The sequence below is a fragment of the Xenopus laevis genome, chromosome 6L, assembly GCF_017654675.1.
Source record: "Xenopus laevis strain J_2021 chromosome 6L, Xenopus_laevis_v10.1, whole genome shotgun sequence".
Lineage (NCBI taxonomy): Eukaryota > Metazoa > Chordata > Amphibia > Anura > Pipidae > Xenopus > Xenopus laevis.
In genome coordinates this window covers 138,533,531-138,549,021 of record NC_054381.1, presented here as the reverse complement: position 1 = coordinate 138,549,021, position 15,491 = coordinate 138,533,531, and the positions used below count along the sequence as shown (strand labels likewise).

General features: G+C 37.7%; 1 protein-coding gene across 2 annotated transcripts in view; it reads left to right on the top strand.

Moving 5' to 3' along the window:
- Window positions 1–15,491, top strand: part of vps13b.L (vacuolar protein sorting 13 homolog B L homeolog) — a 591,067-nt gene that overhangs the window by 520,849 nt on the left and 54,727 nt on the right. For both annotated transcript variants that reach the window (XM_018268144.1, XM_018268145.1), the window contains exons 41-43: window positions 898–1,079; window positions 2,734–3,083; window positions 9,003–9,164. In XM_018268144.1, the coding sequence (XP_018123633.1) occupies window positions 898–1,079; window positions 2,734–3,083; window positions 9,003–9,164 (694 nt within the window). The remainder of the gene's footprint in view (window positions 1–897; window positions 1,080–2,733; window positions 3,084–9,002; window positions 9,165–15,491) is intronic.

Here is a 15,491-nt window from a genome sequence, read left to right as displayed (position 1 = left end):
CCCACTAAATTATTGTTCCATTGAGCACTTTCCGCACCTTGCTTCTGTGTCTTGGCACCAACAAAACTAAAGAACAAGTAACAATTATGACTTATGACAACTTTTTAAAGCTTTTTTTTTTGACCTTCCGTTATATATTCATGTTGGGTTGGATTGTTTTTCATCTGACATTTGAAGCAAAAGAGTTTGCACCCCCAGCTTATATAAGAATGTAGTAAAATCAGCAATTGAAAGACTCCATATTTGCAGAATTATTTTGCCCTGTGGCAGTTTCCATCTCCAGATGCATTCTGAGAAATAATTCCACCCCTGTTGCTTGTTGTGCTGGAAATCATAGGGACGTCATTAGTACAGTGCGAACATGGAAAATGTAAGAACATCTTGGTTAGCTGCTTTCCACCAAACCAATGCCTTTGCCCAGTCTCTTGTGTGAGCAGGTTTAATGCCCATTTTACTGCACCTGTGGAACAAGCAGGGACTCAAATCCCAGCTGTGCATTTTAGGGCTTTAGTTTCAAGTCTTTTGGTACCTTAGACATAATATTATTCTGGGACACTTACCGCTTCTTTCCTCTCTCTCTCTCATACTAAACAAATTCGCTACAGCTGTGCACATTTTTCTACTCCTATCTTTTTTGGCTTTTTAACGGGACCATTTTAGATCATAAATAGGAAAGAATAACAGTGTTCGGATATAATTACACAATTGAATGCCACTTTTTCCAGATAAATATTTATGCATCTTCTAATGGTCAGATGTGAAATGAAATATAATGATGTTGGCCGCAGTTTCGAGAATATGTTGGGCAAGTGGACAAGGCCATCTGCACTTATCTTGTAACATTTTACAATCTTGGCATTGTTCAGAAAATATAATTTCCTTTTATATTTCCCTCAGCTCTGAAAGCGAATCTGGCTCACAAAGCTCCGGCGACCAGCTTGTTACGCCAACAGCTTTAGCCGCCTGTACCAGGGTTGACTCTTGCTTTACGTCCTGGTTGGTTCCTTCACTTGGCATGTCCATTCAATTTGTTAATCTGGAGCTGCACTTGTGCCATCACCTGGATCAGTTAGGCTCAGGTAAATGATTGTCTATGATACATAATGCTAATAATTGTATCCCTCTGTGTACACTTTAAATACATTGTATATAACAAAAACAACATTTCACTGTTCTATTCTCTGTGGCGGTTTATATGCTCAGTGTAAATCTGTCTCTGGGACAATAGAAAATGGGGAAAAACCTTGAAAGGGTACGCTGGTGTCCATAGACATGTGTGAAGAGCCTAATGTTCTATACAAATTCCTTCATGCTATTCCAGGGCCAGTTTCATAAACTGTTTAATAACCAAAAATACCGACCAGAATACTTTGCTGGATAATTGTTGTGCTAGTTTCACAAATAATACCCCATGCCACACAGCAAGTTAAATACAGTGCCAATTTTATATATCCAGAACACAAGAAAGGATAAATATAATGGGCACGTTGTACCCATTTTTTTTTTTACACTTTTCACACAGCCTCCTTAAATGGGTAATTCATCTTTGTGTTAATGTTTGTGTTAGAGTCTGATCTGTATTACCAATATTTTTTGAAATTGCCTCATGGGGCCCCTATACCCCCTGCAGCCACAGGGTCTGCTTCCTCTGGTCTCTAGTAAAGGTGAATCACCCCTTTAATAGCAAATGACCCCTTATATTTCTAGTACATGGGTATTTTTGTTTAGCAAAAATACCAAGTACCATTATCTTTAGTACTAACAAATACCACACAGGTAGTTCAAGTCAAAATCTAGCAATGAGCACATTACAGCATATAAGTGTAACTCCACCCTACCTTTTCTACAAATCTAATTCCTCGGCTTGCTCTTGCCCCTTTTTTTTCAGATTTTCTATTGAGATATAGCGGAAAAGGATGATAAAGGAGACCTTGTAATCTCCCCCATAACAATCCTACTAAATGCTAGACATAGTTGTTCCCACTGAAATCACTGAAGGGAAGAAAAAGGACTTGTGAATTCTTAGTCACTGCCTTATACAACTTATTGCTTTTAGAATGTGCTTTCAAACAGTATCAGAAACCTTTCTAGACTTTGTTTTTTTAAATATCCATCCCAAAGCTTCCTATGACACTGTACCCCTTAAAAAGTCAACGTGGTCATTAGGGAAGTATTGAAAAAACATTTCTAGATCTTGTAACAGAAAGAATTTGTTCTAAAGAAAGTCTTTTAACTATGTTCATTTCTAACACAATGGGGCTGACTTACCAACAATCGAATTTCGATTTTTTTCCACGAATCTCTAAAAATGTGTGATTTTCCTATTTTTTTTTTTTTTTTTTTTTTTTTAAAAGTTTAAAAAATCCAATATTGTAAAGGCCAAATTTCCGCTAGGAATAGTCCACAAAATTCTCATTTTTAGAGGCATTCGTATTTTTTTCTCTGATCATTCGGCATTATTTTCCATTTGTACTTTTTTTATTCAGATCTTTTAATAAATTTCATGACAGTCATGGTTTTAGAGAAAGTGAGTTTAGTCATGGTTTCAAAAGCCATTCCAAAACCACTTAAATGTGACCCTTAATAAATAGGACTCCACACGTAGGTTGTCCTTCAATATTTATATTGTCTGTTTGTCGACTGAATTTAAGTACACATTTTCCTGCCATTTGTTTTGTGTTTTCTTTTAGCTCTCTTCTAACCAAATATTGATTTTCACCTTTTGGCCTTTAGTTCCTCCAAAGTGCTTGCATCCATTTGTATCTGATGAAACAACTCCTGGAGAACTCGAGTACATGAGCATCTCTTTTAAAGAGCCTCACGTGTACATGCGGCAATGGAGCGACGTGTCTGTATGCAAAGAGATACAGTTCTCGACCGAAGCAGAATGCAGATTTCTGGAGTGCCGAAATCTTACAATGAAGAGCCTAATAAAGCCCTTTCACGTGCAAGGACAGATGGCAATTACTGACAGTGCTCTGGAAAAAGTTCTCGATTTCACTGTTTTGGTGGATCCAATGTTTGTCAATTTTGGCCAATATTCTGTTCATTCGATTAACACCGCACTTCTGGCTTGGCAGCAGGTATGTAATATTTTAAGGAAAATAAGCTTTGAGAAGGGTTCTAAAATGAATATGTCCTCTGCTTGTATAGGAGAGGGTGTGTTTCCTACAAAAAGTTTATTTCCCGCTTTCCTTGAAAGCAGAAGGGTATATATAAGAGGTCACTGGTTCAAATTCTTGCAAATGGTTCCACCATATCTTGGATAAGTACTAGGGCTGTCACCTTTCCCCCCCATGAACTCTTGGGGAGGCGGGACCATGGCACAGTGGGGGTGGGGACATGACGTGGTGGGGGCAGGGCCACAATGTGGTGTGGGCGGAGCGGTGTCACTCTCAGGAAATCCTGCCCGGTTTTCCTAATTTGGAAAACCGGGTAGCCAGTTTTGACCAGCCCTTCCAAAACCGGCAGGTAGCAACCCTAAAAGTACTGTATCTTACCATATTGCTGATTTTTTTTTTACAAATTGTGAATGAAGGAGATGCATATAAGATGGCTTCTGCCAAGTTGACAGATGGAGGCTTAATGGGATGATGCTCTTGCCTCTGTTTTTAAATGATATCACTGCTCCTGTTTCCCTTCCTTGTGGTTTACGGAATGCTTGCTTAAACAAGATGGATAGGAATATGCATAAATTAGGCTTTCTATGTCACCTTAAATCGAAGCCTTGTACAATGTCCCCCAATGCTATATCTGTCTGTAACTTATCTTTTGTAACTAATGGGGCGTGTAACATTGGGAGCCAGGATTCCCAGCCCTAAACCTTCAACTAATATAGTGATCTTCTTTATCTCCCCTGAGCTGGCAGGGTGCTCCTCCCATGAATTAACTTAATGAAAACAAAGTCATTTTTATTCCTGTGCCTGTAGAGAGAGAAAAGAAACATTTGGATTAATAACCTAACATGGCACTACGGCAGTGGCCCAAGAGAAGTTAAAACATCTGTTTTATATCAAACATTCTTTTTTAAGGGCATTCCATGGTTTTCTTGTTTCAGGAGGACATTCATAAAACAAGAGCTAGTGTGATCTAAATCCTTACAGCTGGTTCAAATATCAATTTGAAGAATATAAAAAAAAAAATTGCAGGTCTGAATGCTGTGTTTTTATCATTTTATAAAGAATGCGCTAAGCCAAAGTGATTCATTCATGCTTCATATACTACACAAAAGTCCACAAACATGATTTATGATTGTTAGATATCGGTAGGTAAATAGATATGTTTTATGCAGATGGAAAGGTTACTGTGTAGAGGAGCAGTTCTCAACCACCCAAGCCTCATTTGTTTATCATAGTCAACATTCGGGACTCAGTTATGTAAAGCATAATTCCCAAAATTACAATTAGGGCTGCAGGTGTTTCTGAGCATTACTGCTTCTAAATACATTTCTAAATTGTCTCTACAGTGAATCAGAATAATTGCAGTATAATAGTTTGTCCCATAAGGCTAAGTGTAGAAGTAACTTGTAGAATAACAGGGCCAGCACTCACATGAAAATTCAAGTAAATTTCACTTTTATTAAGTCACAGACTGACTTGTGCAGTGAATGTCATGTTTTGGGGGGGACAATCCTCTCCATGATGTCCTGATTTTCTTTAAGCTTGTTTATAATGATGGCCATCTAGACCAGGAATCTCCAAACTTTTTAAACTACAAGCCACATTAAAATGTAAAAGAAGTTGGGGAGCAACATAAGCATGTGAAAAGTTCTTGGGAGTGCCTTGGCTATTAGTAGATCTTGTGTGAACTGGCAGCCTACAGGAGGCTCTGTTTGGCAGATCATCTGGTTTTTTTACAACCGAAACTTGCCTCAAGCCAGAAATTCAAAAATAAGCACCTGCTTTGAGGCCACGGAGAGCAACATCCAAGGGGTTGGTGAGTAATATTGTAACACTGGTTGGGGATCATGGATCTAGATATCCAGGGAACCACTAGAAACTTCAGGAAAGGAGTGCAGAAAAGACCATTATCCATCAATGTAGCAGTAGCAGAAGGTATCCATGGATAACTAACCCCAAATTAAGCCTCATTGTGTTTTAATGTGTAATGGTCTTACCTGCACTGCTTTCTTGGAATTTTTAGTGATGCTTTTATTTCTTGGATGCACATCATTATACATTGGGAATTCCTGGTCCTGATTTTCTACAAGCTGGTGTATAGTGATGTCTATCTGGGAATCCAGAGAACCAAAGGCACAAAGGGACTTCTAAGAACTACAAGAAAGGAGTGCAGGTGAGACCATTATACATCAGTGTAGCAGAAGAGAGAGAGAGAGACGTCTCCCATAGTCTCCATTTTATCCAAATTTTTAAATATTATTTTCTTATACTCTTTAATAATAAAACAGTGCTTGTACTTGATCCAAACTAAGATATAATTAATCCTATAAACCAGCCTATAGGGTATAGAGGCCTTTATCAAGGTTACAGTGCTGTACAAAGAGTAGACCTATGTTATGTGCAGCCATATAGCAGAAGATTTTCATAAATTTATATATAAACCGTAACTAGCTAAAAAATATTTAGAAAACAGTATTGCATCATTTTAATATGGGTACCCTATAGAGAAACAGGATAGAAAAAAATTTCTGTTTACTGTAGATAGATAGCTCAGTACAGTATAAAGATAACATACTGAATTGAATTTGTGAATATAATAAAATTCTTTATTACATCAGAAACTACCCCCAGACTTGGATAAAAGCACCTACATTATTTACATGTTCTAAAGTCACCAAACTCTTTTGATTATCCATAGATCCATATAATATATGTTATACATTAAATGGCATAAAATATATATACGTAATATCATAGTTAAATAACATAAGTAATTATAAAGCTGAAACGTCACAACCACAAGGTTACAACAACATTATTTGCACTTCAAAGACACGTTTAATGTAACTGATGTAGTGTATACCAATATTATGCAAGTGAGACAGGTTCGTAGTAACTCGACTACTGCAAAATGACCTTCATCGATATCAAGTTTCAGGCCGTGGAAAAAAAACACAAGCCAGGCAGTGTTATACACACAAACAAAATGTGGCATATAAATATTTGAACATTTTAATCCATTTCGGCGTGTGAATGAGTGACTGGTTAAAAGTTCCTTGAAGGAATATTACAAATTGGACCAAATGAGAAAAGGGATTGTATATTTGATTAAGCAGAGCCATATGTCGTGCTGTATTTTGCTGACAGGTACATTCTAAGAATAGTTGGTTCTGATTTATAAAGGGATTTGGCAATGTTAACAAGAGCCCCGGGAGAACATATTTTTGTAATTGTTTCGGTAATTTTCTCGTTTCCCCTAATGTCAAGGTTACTTTCCACCATATTCAGAAAGTGGTGAATGCATAATAGCCTTTGCTTACTGTGTGAAGAGCAGTGGGGGCCTACAGATGGCTAGTTTATAAACACAGGAACTAATGTTACCTCTGAAGTAGCCTCTACCACCTAAATATAGACCTGTGGGACACAGAACTTATTTGACTTAAGGGAGAACAAACGGCTTGTACCTGTCAAAGAGTTCCTTAAAGTTTTCATTATGTCTGAGATGTAACAAAACGATATTTATGAAACATAAAGGACCGGGCAGCAGTAGAGTTTTACCAAGGTTGTAAGTAGTGAATGTATGTAAGTCTGACCTGCAGACTTCTGGTGGACAATAAGACCACAGTTCAAAGGGCCAATAAGGGGGCCTCTTCAAAAGTCAGCTCATGCCAACTTAGTTGCTACTCTGGTAACACATTCATAAGAATAATTTAACGGAGCACTTGTATCCGTCTTGGTGCCTGGTATTAGTCGTCAATTGTTGACTTAGTCTGCTAGTAAGATGTGGTTGTAACACAACATTCTCTCCCCTGCTAAAGCTGTTTTAACACTACAGTAGAACCCCCATTTTGAGTTTTTCAGGGGACCAGAAAAAAATGGTGTAAAATCCAGGAAAATGTAAAATCAAGGAAATGTATTATGCATAATATATAGGTGGGACCACAAAACAGCAATGTGAAATGAGGGAAAACTTAAAATCGGGATGTAAAATGGGGTTTCTTTCCACAGAACTCGTGCTACAAGCTTTCAATATAATATCTTTCAACTGCAATAATGATTGCCCCAAGCCCAGATGTTGCAGGACATCAAATTAGGGGTGGGAAGGGGAAAACATTTTTTTACTTCCTTGTTTTGTGACATAAAGTCATGCGATTTCCCTCCCCGCCCATAATTTGAATATGCAGATTAGGATTTGGTTTGGCCGGGCAGAAGCATTACACCGAATCCGAATCCTGCTGAAAAAGGATGAATCCCGATCTGAATCCTGGATTTGGTGCATCCCTAGCTAATTCTAAGCAACTTTTCTTCATTTTTCTTTTTTTTATAATTTTTAAATCATTTGCATTCTTCTTCTGACTCTTTCCAGATTTCAAATATTGACTCTAAAATGCTCTATAAGGCTACAAAGTATTGTTGTTTCTTCCTTTTATTACTCATCTTTCATTCTATGCCCTTACCTATTCATATTCCAGTCTCTCATTCAAATCAATGCATGGTTGCTAGGGTAATTTGGACCGTATCAACCAGATTTTTAAAACTGCTAACTGTAGAGTTGCTGAATAAAAAGCTAACTAGCTCAAAAACCGCAATTAATAAAAAAAATGAAAACCAATTGCAAATTGTCATAGAACGTCACTCTCTACATCATACTTAGGGGCCGATTCACTAAATTCGAGTGAAGGATTCGAAGTAAAAAAACTTCGAATTTCGAAGTGTATTTTGGGCTACTTCGACCATCGAATGGGCTAGTTCGACCTTCGACTACGACTTCGAATCGAAGGATTCGAAGTAAAAATCGTTCAAATATTCGACCATTCGATAGTCGAAGTACTGTCTCTTTAAAAAAAACTTCGACCCCCTAGTTCGGCAGATAAAAGCTACCGAAGTCAATGTTAGCCTATGGGGAAGGTCCCCATAGGCTTGCCTAAGTTTTTTTGATCGAAGGATATTCCTTCGATCGTTGGATTCAAATCCTTCGAATCGTTCGATTCGAAGGATTTAATCGTTCGATCGAAGGAATAATCCTTCGATCGTACGATCGCAGAATTTGCGCTAAATCCTTCGACTTCGATATTCGAAGTCGAAGGATTTCAATTCCTAGTCGAATATCGAGGGTTAATTAACCCTCGATATTCGACCCATAGTGAATCAGCCCCTTAAAGTTAATTTAAAGGGGAACAACCCCTTTAATTAGCTGGTAGAGCTTGGCAACATATAACAATCATAATAGAAAATATGCCTTTATGATAAGAAATAGTTTCTCTATGTAAACTTAAGCTGGCCTTATATGGACTGATATTGGTTACTGGCCTGGCCACTTTTGTACAAGGCCAAGAGTTTGTCCTCCCTGATTGAAATCTTAAACCCCACCGGGTAAAGGTCGTATCTGACTGTGAATTCAATCCTTATCTCACTGGTCTGCATGGGCCTACTATATAATCCAGTATTTCGCACAAGCAATAGGGTGTTGAATTTGAGTGGCCACATTGGGAAAAGATCTACTCATTTTTGATGTATCTGTCTCCAGCTTACGGAATATGCAGCACAGCACAGGTAACACAGATAATTTAGCCATTCTTTGCTTTTAATCAAATTAGGGAGGAATTTCAGGGTGTGGATGTTAGGTGGTGGGTAGATAAATGGTCATATTTAGCTTTTTTCACCAGAAATATCCACCCCTTGTCCTGACGTCAGGGCAAAGTTTGCTTTGAGGTTCTGTAAATATAGCATCTCAGTAATTCGGAAAAAGTGTTGAAAGTTGATGAATCTTTTGGTTTTTGCTGCATAAATGACTGGTGTTTACCAGTGCCTGGCCATGGGAAGTTCAGAATTCAAGACACTTTAATAGTTTGTCTGAAAACAGTCTGTTCTTTTCTATTTCAGAATCAAAGCCCTGAGGCAGAAGAGCTGATCTACAGTCATTTTGTTGTCTGCAATGACACACAAGAGACACTGCGGTTTGGCCAAGTGGATACTGATGAGAATATAGTGCTGGCCAGTCTCCACAGTCACCAGTATTGCTGGCGTTCACACAAGTCCCCACAGGTACGAACACAAACAACTCCAAGTCACCAATACGATTATATTTTCTCATATACTTTTTGAATATCATGTCAAAGTAAAAATGCTTTTTTTTTTATTTTTCCCATGATCATTTCTTCTTCTGAGAACAAAACACTTTTGAGTCTTGCAAACTCACACGCTCTCATCAGGATTGTATGTCTGTACTGCCATTCTCATTAGATTAGGTTGCCAGTTAGGAATGGTTATTAGAAAAAGCCTGAATATGTTGATTAGATGTTCAGGAAACAGTCACATTCTGATTAGGACTGGTTTTGTTGATATTTTCTCATTTGGATAAAATACACTGTCTAAACTTGACCTCTAATTAATGTTATCTGTGCTTGAATGCTGATTAGATAAGGTTGCCGAAATGTCTATGGTGCTTAGGATAGTTTTTCTAAAGGTATAATCTATTATAATATTTTCATATTAAGGGCAGAGACACACGGTCAGATTCGGGGAGATTAGTCACCCGGTGACAAATCTTCTCTTCTTCGGGATGACTAATCTCCCCAAACTGCCTCCCCTGCCTTCCGATTTGAACGTAAATCGCCGACGGGAGGGCACTCGGAGCACTTCGTTTTCCGAAGTCGCCTGAAGTTGCCTCACGAGGAAACTTCGGGCAACTTCTGAAAACGAATCACCCAGAGTGCCATCCCATCGGTGATTTACATTTTAGCAAGTGGGAAGGCAGGGGAGCCACTTCGGGGAGATTAGTGGCCCAGAAGAAGAGGAAATTTGTCGTCAGGCGACTAATCTCCCCGAATCTGAGCTTGTGTCTCTGCCCTAGCATGTAGGTTTTTTGTGTTTTAATACCTGTATCTTTGCATGATCTGGTATATCAGTTAACTAGCCCTGTGTGCTCTGCAAGTCACATCATCCATCTAAACACTGTGAGTCCTGCATCATCATAAAATCTATATATATATATATATATATATGCCAGTCAAACTACTATCATTTCTGTGATGACAATCATTGGGACAAGAATCATATCCTGGAGGTCTGTTTATCAAAGGTCAGATTTTACCGCTTTTAGGGGTTTTTGAAACCACAACTAAACTCACTTTCTCTAAAGCCATGAACGTCATGACATTTATTAAAAGATCCAAATTCAAAAAGTACAAACTGAAAAATTACCCTGAGCGATGCACTAAAAACTACAGATACCTCTAAAAATTCGGACAATTCCTAGCGAACAAAAATCCAAATACCTCTACAGGATCGGCGCAGCTTCCACTGACTTCTTTAAGACCTTGACAACATTTACCTGGCGACGTTTTGTATTAGTGGTTTTTGTGGTTTTTACAGTTAATAAACTTAGAATTTTTAGAGTTTTTTTAAAAAAAATAGGAAAACCACAAATTTTTACCGATTCGTGGAAAAATCGAAATTCGATTGTTATTAAATGGGTCCCTTCGTTTTGGAGTTTAGAAAATCCTTGGGCCAAAAATACATATTGCTCACTAACCCTGGGAAAATACTTTTCAATTACAATGTTGGTGCACAAAGTGGAGTTATCTGCGCTGTATTTGCAGCCGCTGTGATTACATGTGGCTTGCTGGGGTTTGCATATGCCTGGTCATAAAGCAGAATAGACAGTAATACATATGGCTTTGACATTCTTTTTATAATAATGATCTATGGAAAATAGGTAAAGGGGTAAAGGCTCTGGCACTGATTTTGTAGAACAAAAGTTCTGCTCAGTGAAGTGTGAGCCCCAATTATGATCTTATTTTTTATCCACGTACCTGCACCTAAAGACAAGAAGGGTAACACCAAAAAAGCATTTGAGTATTCAAATGTCACTACAGGTATGGGATCCGTTATCCGGAAACCTGTTATCCAGAAAGCTCCGAATTATGGAAAGACCGTCTTCCATAGTCTCCATTTTATCCAAATCATCCAAATTTATTAAAAATTATTATTTTCTTTTTCTCTGTAATAATAAAACAGTAGCTTGTACTTGATCCAAACTAAGATAATTAATCCTTATTGGAAGCAAAACCAGCCTATTGGGTTTATTTAATGTTTATATGATTTTCTAGTGTACAAGGTATGAAGATCTAAATTACATAAAGATCCATTATCCGGAAAACCCCAGGTCCCAAACATTCTGGATAATAGGTCCAATACCTGTAATACAATGCACTATTTAGTATTGTTTTTGCACCAAAAAACATATCAGCTTTCATTTTTTTATATCTCATATGGGATAATTTATGCCTTATTGTAAATCTGACGGATATTTGTAGTCACCAAGAATTTACATGACCATAAAAGGCTTTAAACAGGCCACGGAAATCTTGAGGGGTCTTCTAATATCCTTATATTTACCAGTGGGGGGGGGATACATTATCCCTTATAATATCTGTTCATGAGTTTTCGTTTTGGACAAAGTAAACACAATATGTATTAGTAATATGAGTCTGCGTTTGAAGTTAGGTAACCTGTTTATATAAAAACTTTTAACGGGAACAGATTTACGAAGAACAGGATATTGCTCAATCCAGCAGCCTATACTTCCCAAGCAAGGTACCAAATGAGGTTAAGAGTTAAACACGAAACCTAAATCGCCTCTGCCCTCAACTACTTAATTGCACTAGAATTATTCCCATACGCGTGAAAAGCAGCAAGGAAAATGCCTTGTGTGTGTAAGCATTTAATACAAAATTGGGACTTTTACCGAAATTTTACAAGACCCTCATAAGCTTGCAAGCACCATCAAAGAAGTGAGGTTTATGCGTCCTTCTGCCCAACAGGCAAGGGGGAAACTGTTGATTTGCCAGGATGGTTGTTTCCTTTCTGCAGTTTTCACTTCCATTTATACTAGTTATTATTATACAGGCCTTTTCTAGATTTTATTGTGCTCTAATTCACATCTGCAAAACATCCTTTTTTAGGGCAGTGCAATAGCCTGGAATACATATAGAGCAAACAACAAGAATACTTTTGGTGGGGTTGCAGTAAAAAATACCAATCTGCTTATGAATACATAATCTCAGTCTAACCTCAGGCTTGTGCCATACAGTGTCAAAATAGAAGTGATATTTGGGAAGAGCGTAAACAGAACAGCAAAAAGTTGTGAGTTTTCTCCGAAAGTAAACACCAAAAATTATGTTTAAAAGTTCAAATAATTTATTAGGACATACAGATAACCGCCTAACGCGTTTCGTACCTACTGGGGCACTTATTTATAGGTGCCTATAAATCTATCATTTAAATAATTTAAAGATGATGTAGACCGAAAAAGAATAAGGATTCATTATATCTTAGTTGGGATCAAGTACAAGGCAATGTTTTATTATTACAGAGAAAAAGGAAATCATTTTTTAAAGTTTGGATTATTTGCATAAAATGGAGTCTATGGGATATGGCCATTCTGTAATTCTGAGCTTTCTGGATAACGGGTTTCCGGATAACGGATCCCATACCTATATATCATAATTCTTGCAGTTCAGGCAGTTTTCCATATGTAAGGGTGAAATGTCTATCGTTCTGTGAAAGAATAATGCGCTTTAATGTAAGTGACAAAAGACCGAAACAAAGTCAAAACGTTTCTAACAAACAATGGCCATAGCACAAGGGGTCAGATTTCATATTACGGAGGAGACAGCTTTAAAGCACTGTCTCCATATATAAATATATATACTTCCCCAAACTCACAGCACTCACGATACGTGGATTAACCATGCCTGGGTGCATGCCACGATGTATCAACATGTAGTCCTCCCAAAGTTTGACAAAGGCTGGGTCACAGCCGAAACGTTAGTTTCTAAATAAAAGCATTTATATTTTGGATAAGTCCTGTGAGTGCGGCTGCTTTTTGGGAGGACTATAAATATATTTATTCATTATTGTCATCAGAATGCATTGTTATGTTTACAGTATTTCAATCTAACGATTACTGAATCGAATGATCTTCTGAACCGTTTCAGCGACGCTGGGCTGGGGGTGGCACGATCCTTCCATAGGCTAATTACGAATCCCTTTAACTTAAAGTGGACCTGTCACCCAGACACAAAAATTTGTATAATAAAAGTCCTTTTCAAATTAAACATGAAATCCAATTTCTATTTTTTATTAAAGCATTCATAGCTGTTGTAAACTCATTTAAACATCTCAGCTGTCAATCAAATATTGTCTGCCTTCCTCTATGCCCTGGGCATAGAGGCGGGGCAGGCAATTACTTTCACTTTCCATTCAGCACTTCCTAGATGTCGCTGCTCTCCACATATTCCCCCCATTCTCTTTACCATTTAATTGTTTAGCCAGGGCATGGAAATGTACAGCGGGTCCCCGATTCTGGTGCACAAACGAGATTCTGAGATGATACAAAGCTTTCCTTAAAAACAGTGTCCAGAAAATGGCTGCTGTCTGCTTGCTGTCATTTTGAATTCCCAGACTGAAGGAAACAAGATTCAAATAATTTATATAGTTTAATTAAAGTTCAGTTTGCTTGACTAATGTGATAAAATAGGATTTTGAATAATTTTTTTTGGGTGACGGGTCCCCTTTAACGGTGAATTTGCCCCTTCAAGAAAATTCTAAAACCACAAAGAATATGAAAAAAATTACAATTGTCTTAAAAAACACAGTCTTCCTCGTACATTTGTGGTCAGTGTCCATGTAAAAATCTGAGCATTTATCTACTGTAACGGTTTGCCTCTGATATGTGCCAGACACAGTTTGGATATCTGATAGGAATTTTGGGATATGACACTGATCTTAAAAAATGTTGGTGGAGTGTTGAAGGAACTGCAGATTATCGCCGATCTGCTATACATTGAGAATTGCCCTCGTACATGCAGAGTACTTGTGGTTTCCCTTACATACGTTTTTCAGAACTAATTTCCATGTTAAATGAATTAATGAAGTGGGATTACCTGTAAGTCAAAACAGCGCACAGCCTTGCAAGTGTCAGATTTGTGGAATGTCGGGTGATCTCATAGTTATGAAATTATTTCATTTCTCATGATAATTCCCTACTTGCCAAGTTAATGGATTTTAAGAACTCTATGAGCAGATTGTCAGATAAATGTGAATAATCCATTCTTTTGGAAACTAGGACTTCCCCCAGGCATTGGTTCATATTTGACTTACATGTGGGGATAGAATAAGACAGGACGAGTTTTTGAAGACCACATTATGTTACTGGGAAAGCAAACCTTTCTGGTTTCCCCAAACTGGTTCAGGTTTCTGTTACGTTAAGCAGGATGAAGCAATGGCTTGCCATAGAATACTTTGTTTAACCTTTACAAAATGTTTTCTTAGTATTGTAACATAGTCCACCTCAATGAAAATAGTTTAAAGGATATTGAGTTTCTTTTACATTTGAATCAATTAACCTCAATATTTACTTTGCATTAATTAAAATAAGTATATGGAATATGGAATTTCCAGTGGCGTTTTTTGGGAGTAAATGCAAGGAACTTACAGCGAATGGTTTACACAGCTGATTTGCTTGGAGGAATAGTAAACTTGAATAGAATAGCCATTCAGTATTATAACAGCACAAAACCTACATGTTTGTAGCACATTGCTTACAAAGCATAGGCTGTCTCTTTGGGAAAAGCTGCTGAAATGTTGTACCCATAATAATTCCTCTCATTTTGTCCCATTTCATTGCTGTCATTTCCTTGAGGACCTACATGGTTACTCTCTTTAAAGGGATACTGTCATGGGAAGAACACATTTTTTCAAAATGAATCAGTTAATAGTGCTGCTCCAGCAGAATTCTGCACTGAAATCCATTTCTCAAAAGGGCTAACAGATTTTTTTATATTCAATTTTGAAATCTGACATGGGGCTAGACATTTTGTCAATTTCCCAGCTGCCCCTGATCATGTGACTTGTGCCTGCACTTTAGGAGAGAAATGCTTTCTGGCAGGCTGCTGTTTTTCCTTCTCAACTGAATGTGTCTCAGTGGGACATGGGTTTTTACTATTGAGTGCTGTTCTTAGATCTACCAGGCAGCTGTTATCTTGTGTTAGGGAGCTGCTATCTGGTTACCTTCCCATTGTTCTTTTGTTTGGCTGCTGGGGGGAAAAAGGGAGGGGGTGATATCACTCCAACTTGCAGTACAGCAGTAAAGAGTGATTGAAGTTTATCAGAGCACAAGTCACATGAATTGGGGCAGCTGGGAAATTGACAAAATGTCTAGCCCCATGTCAGATTTCAAAACTGAATATAATAAAATCTGTTTGCTCTTTTGGGAAATGGATTTCAGTGCAGAATTCTGCTGGAGCAACACTATTAACTGATTCATTTAAAAAAAAAATGTTTTCCCATGACAGTATCCCTTTAATC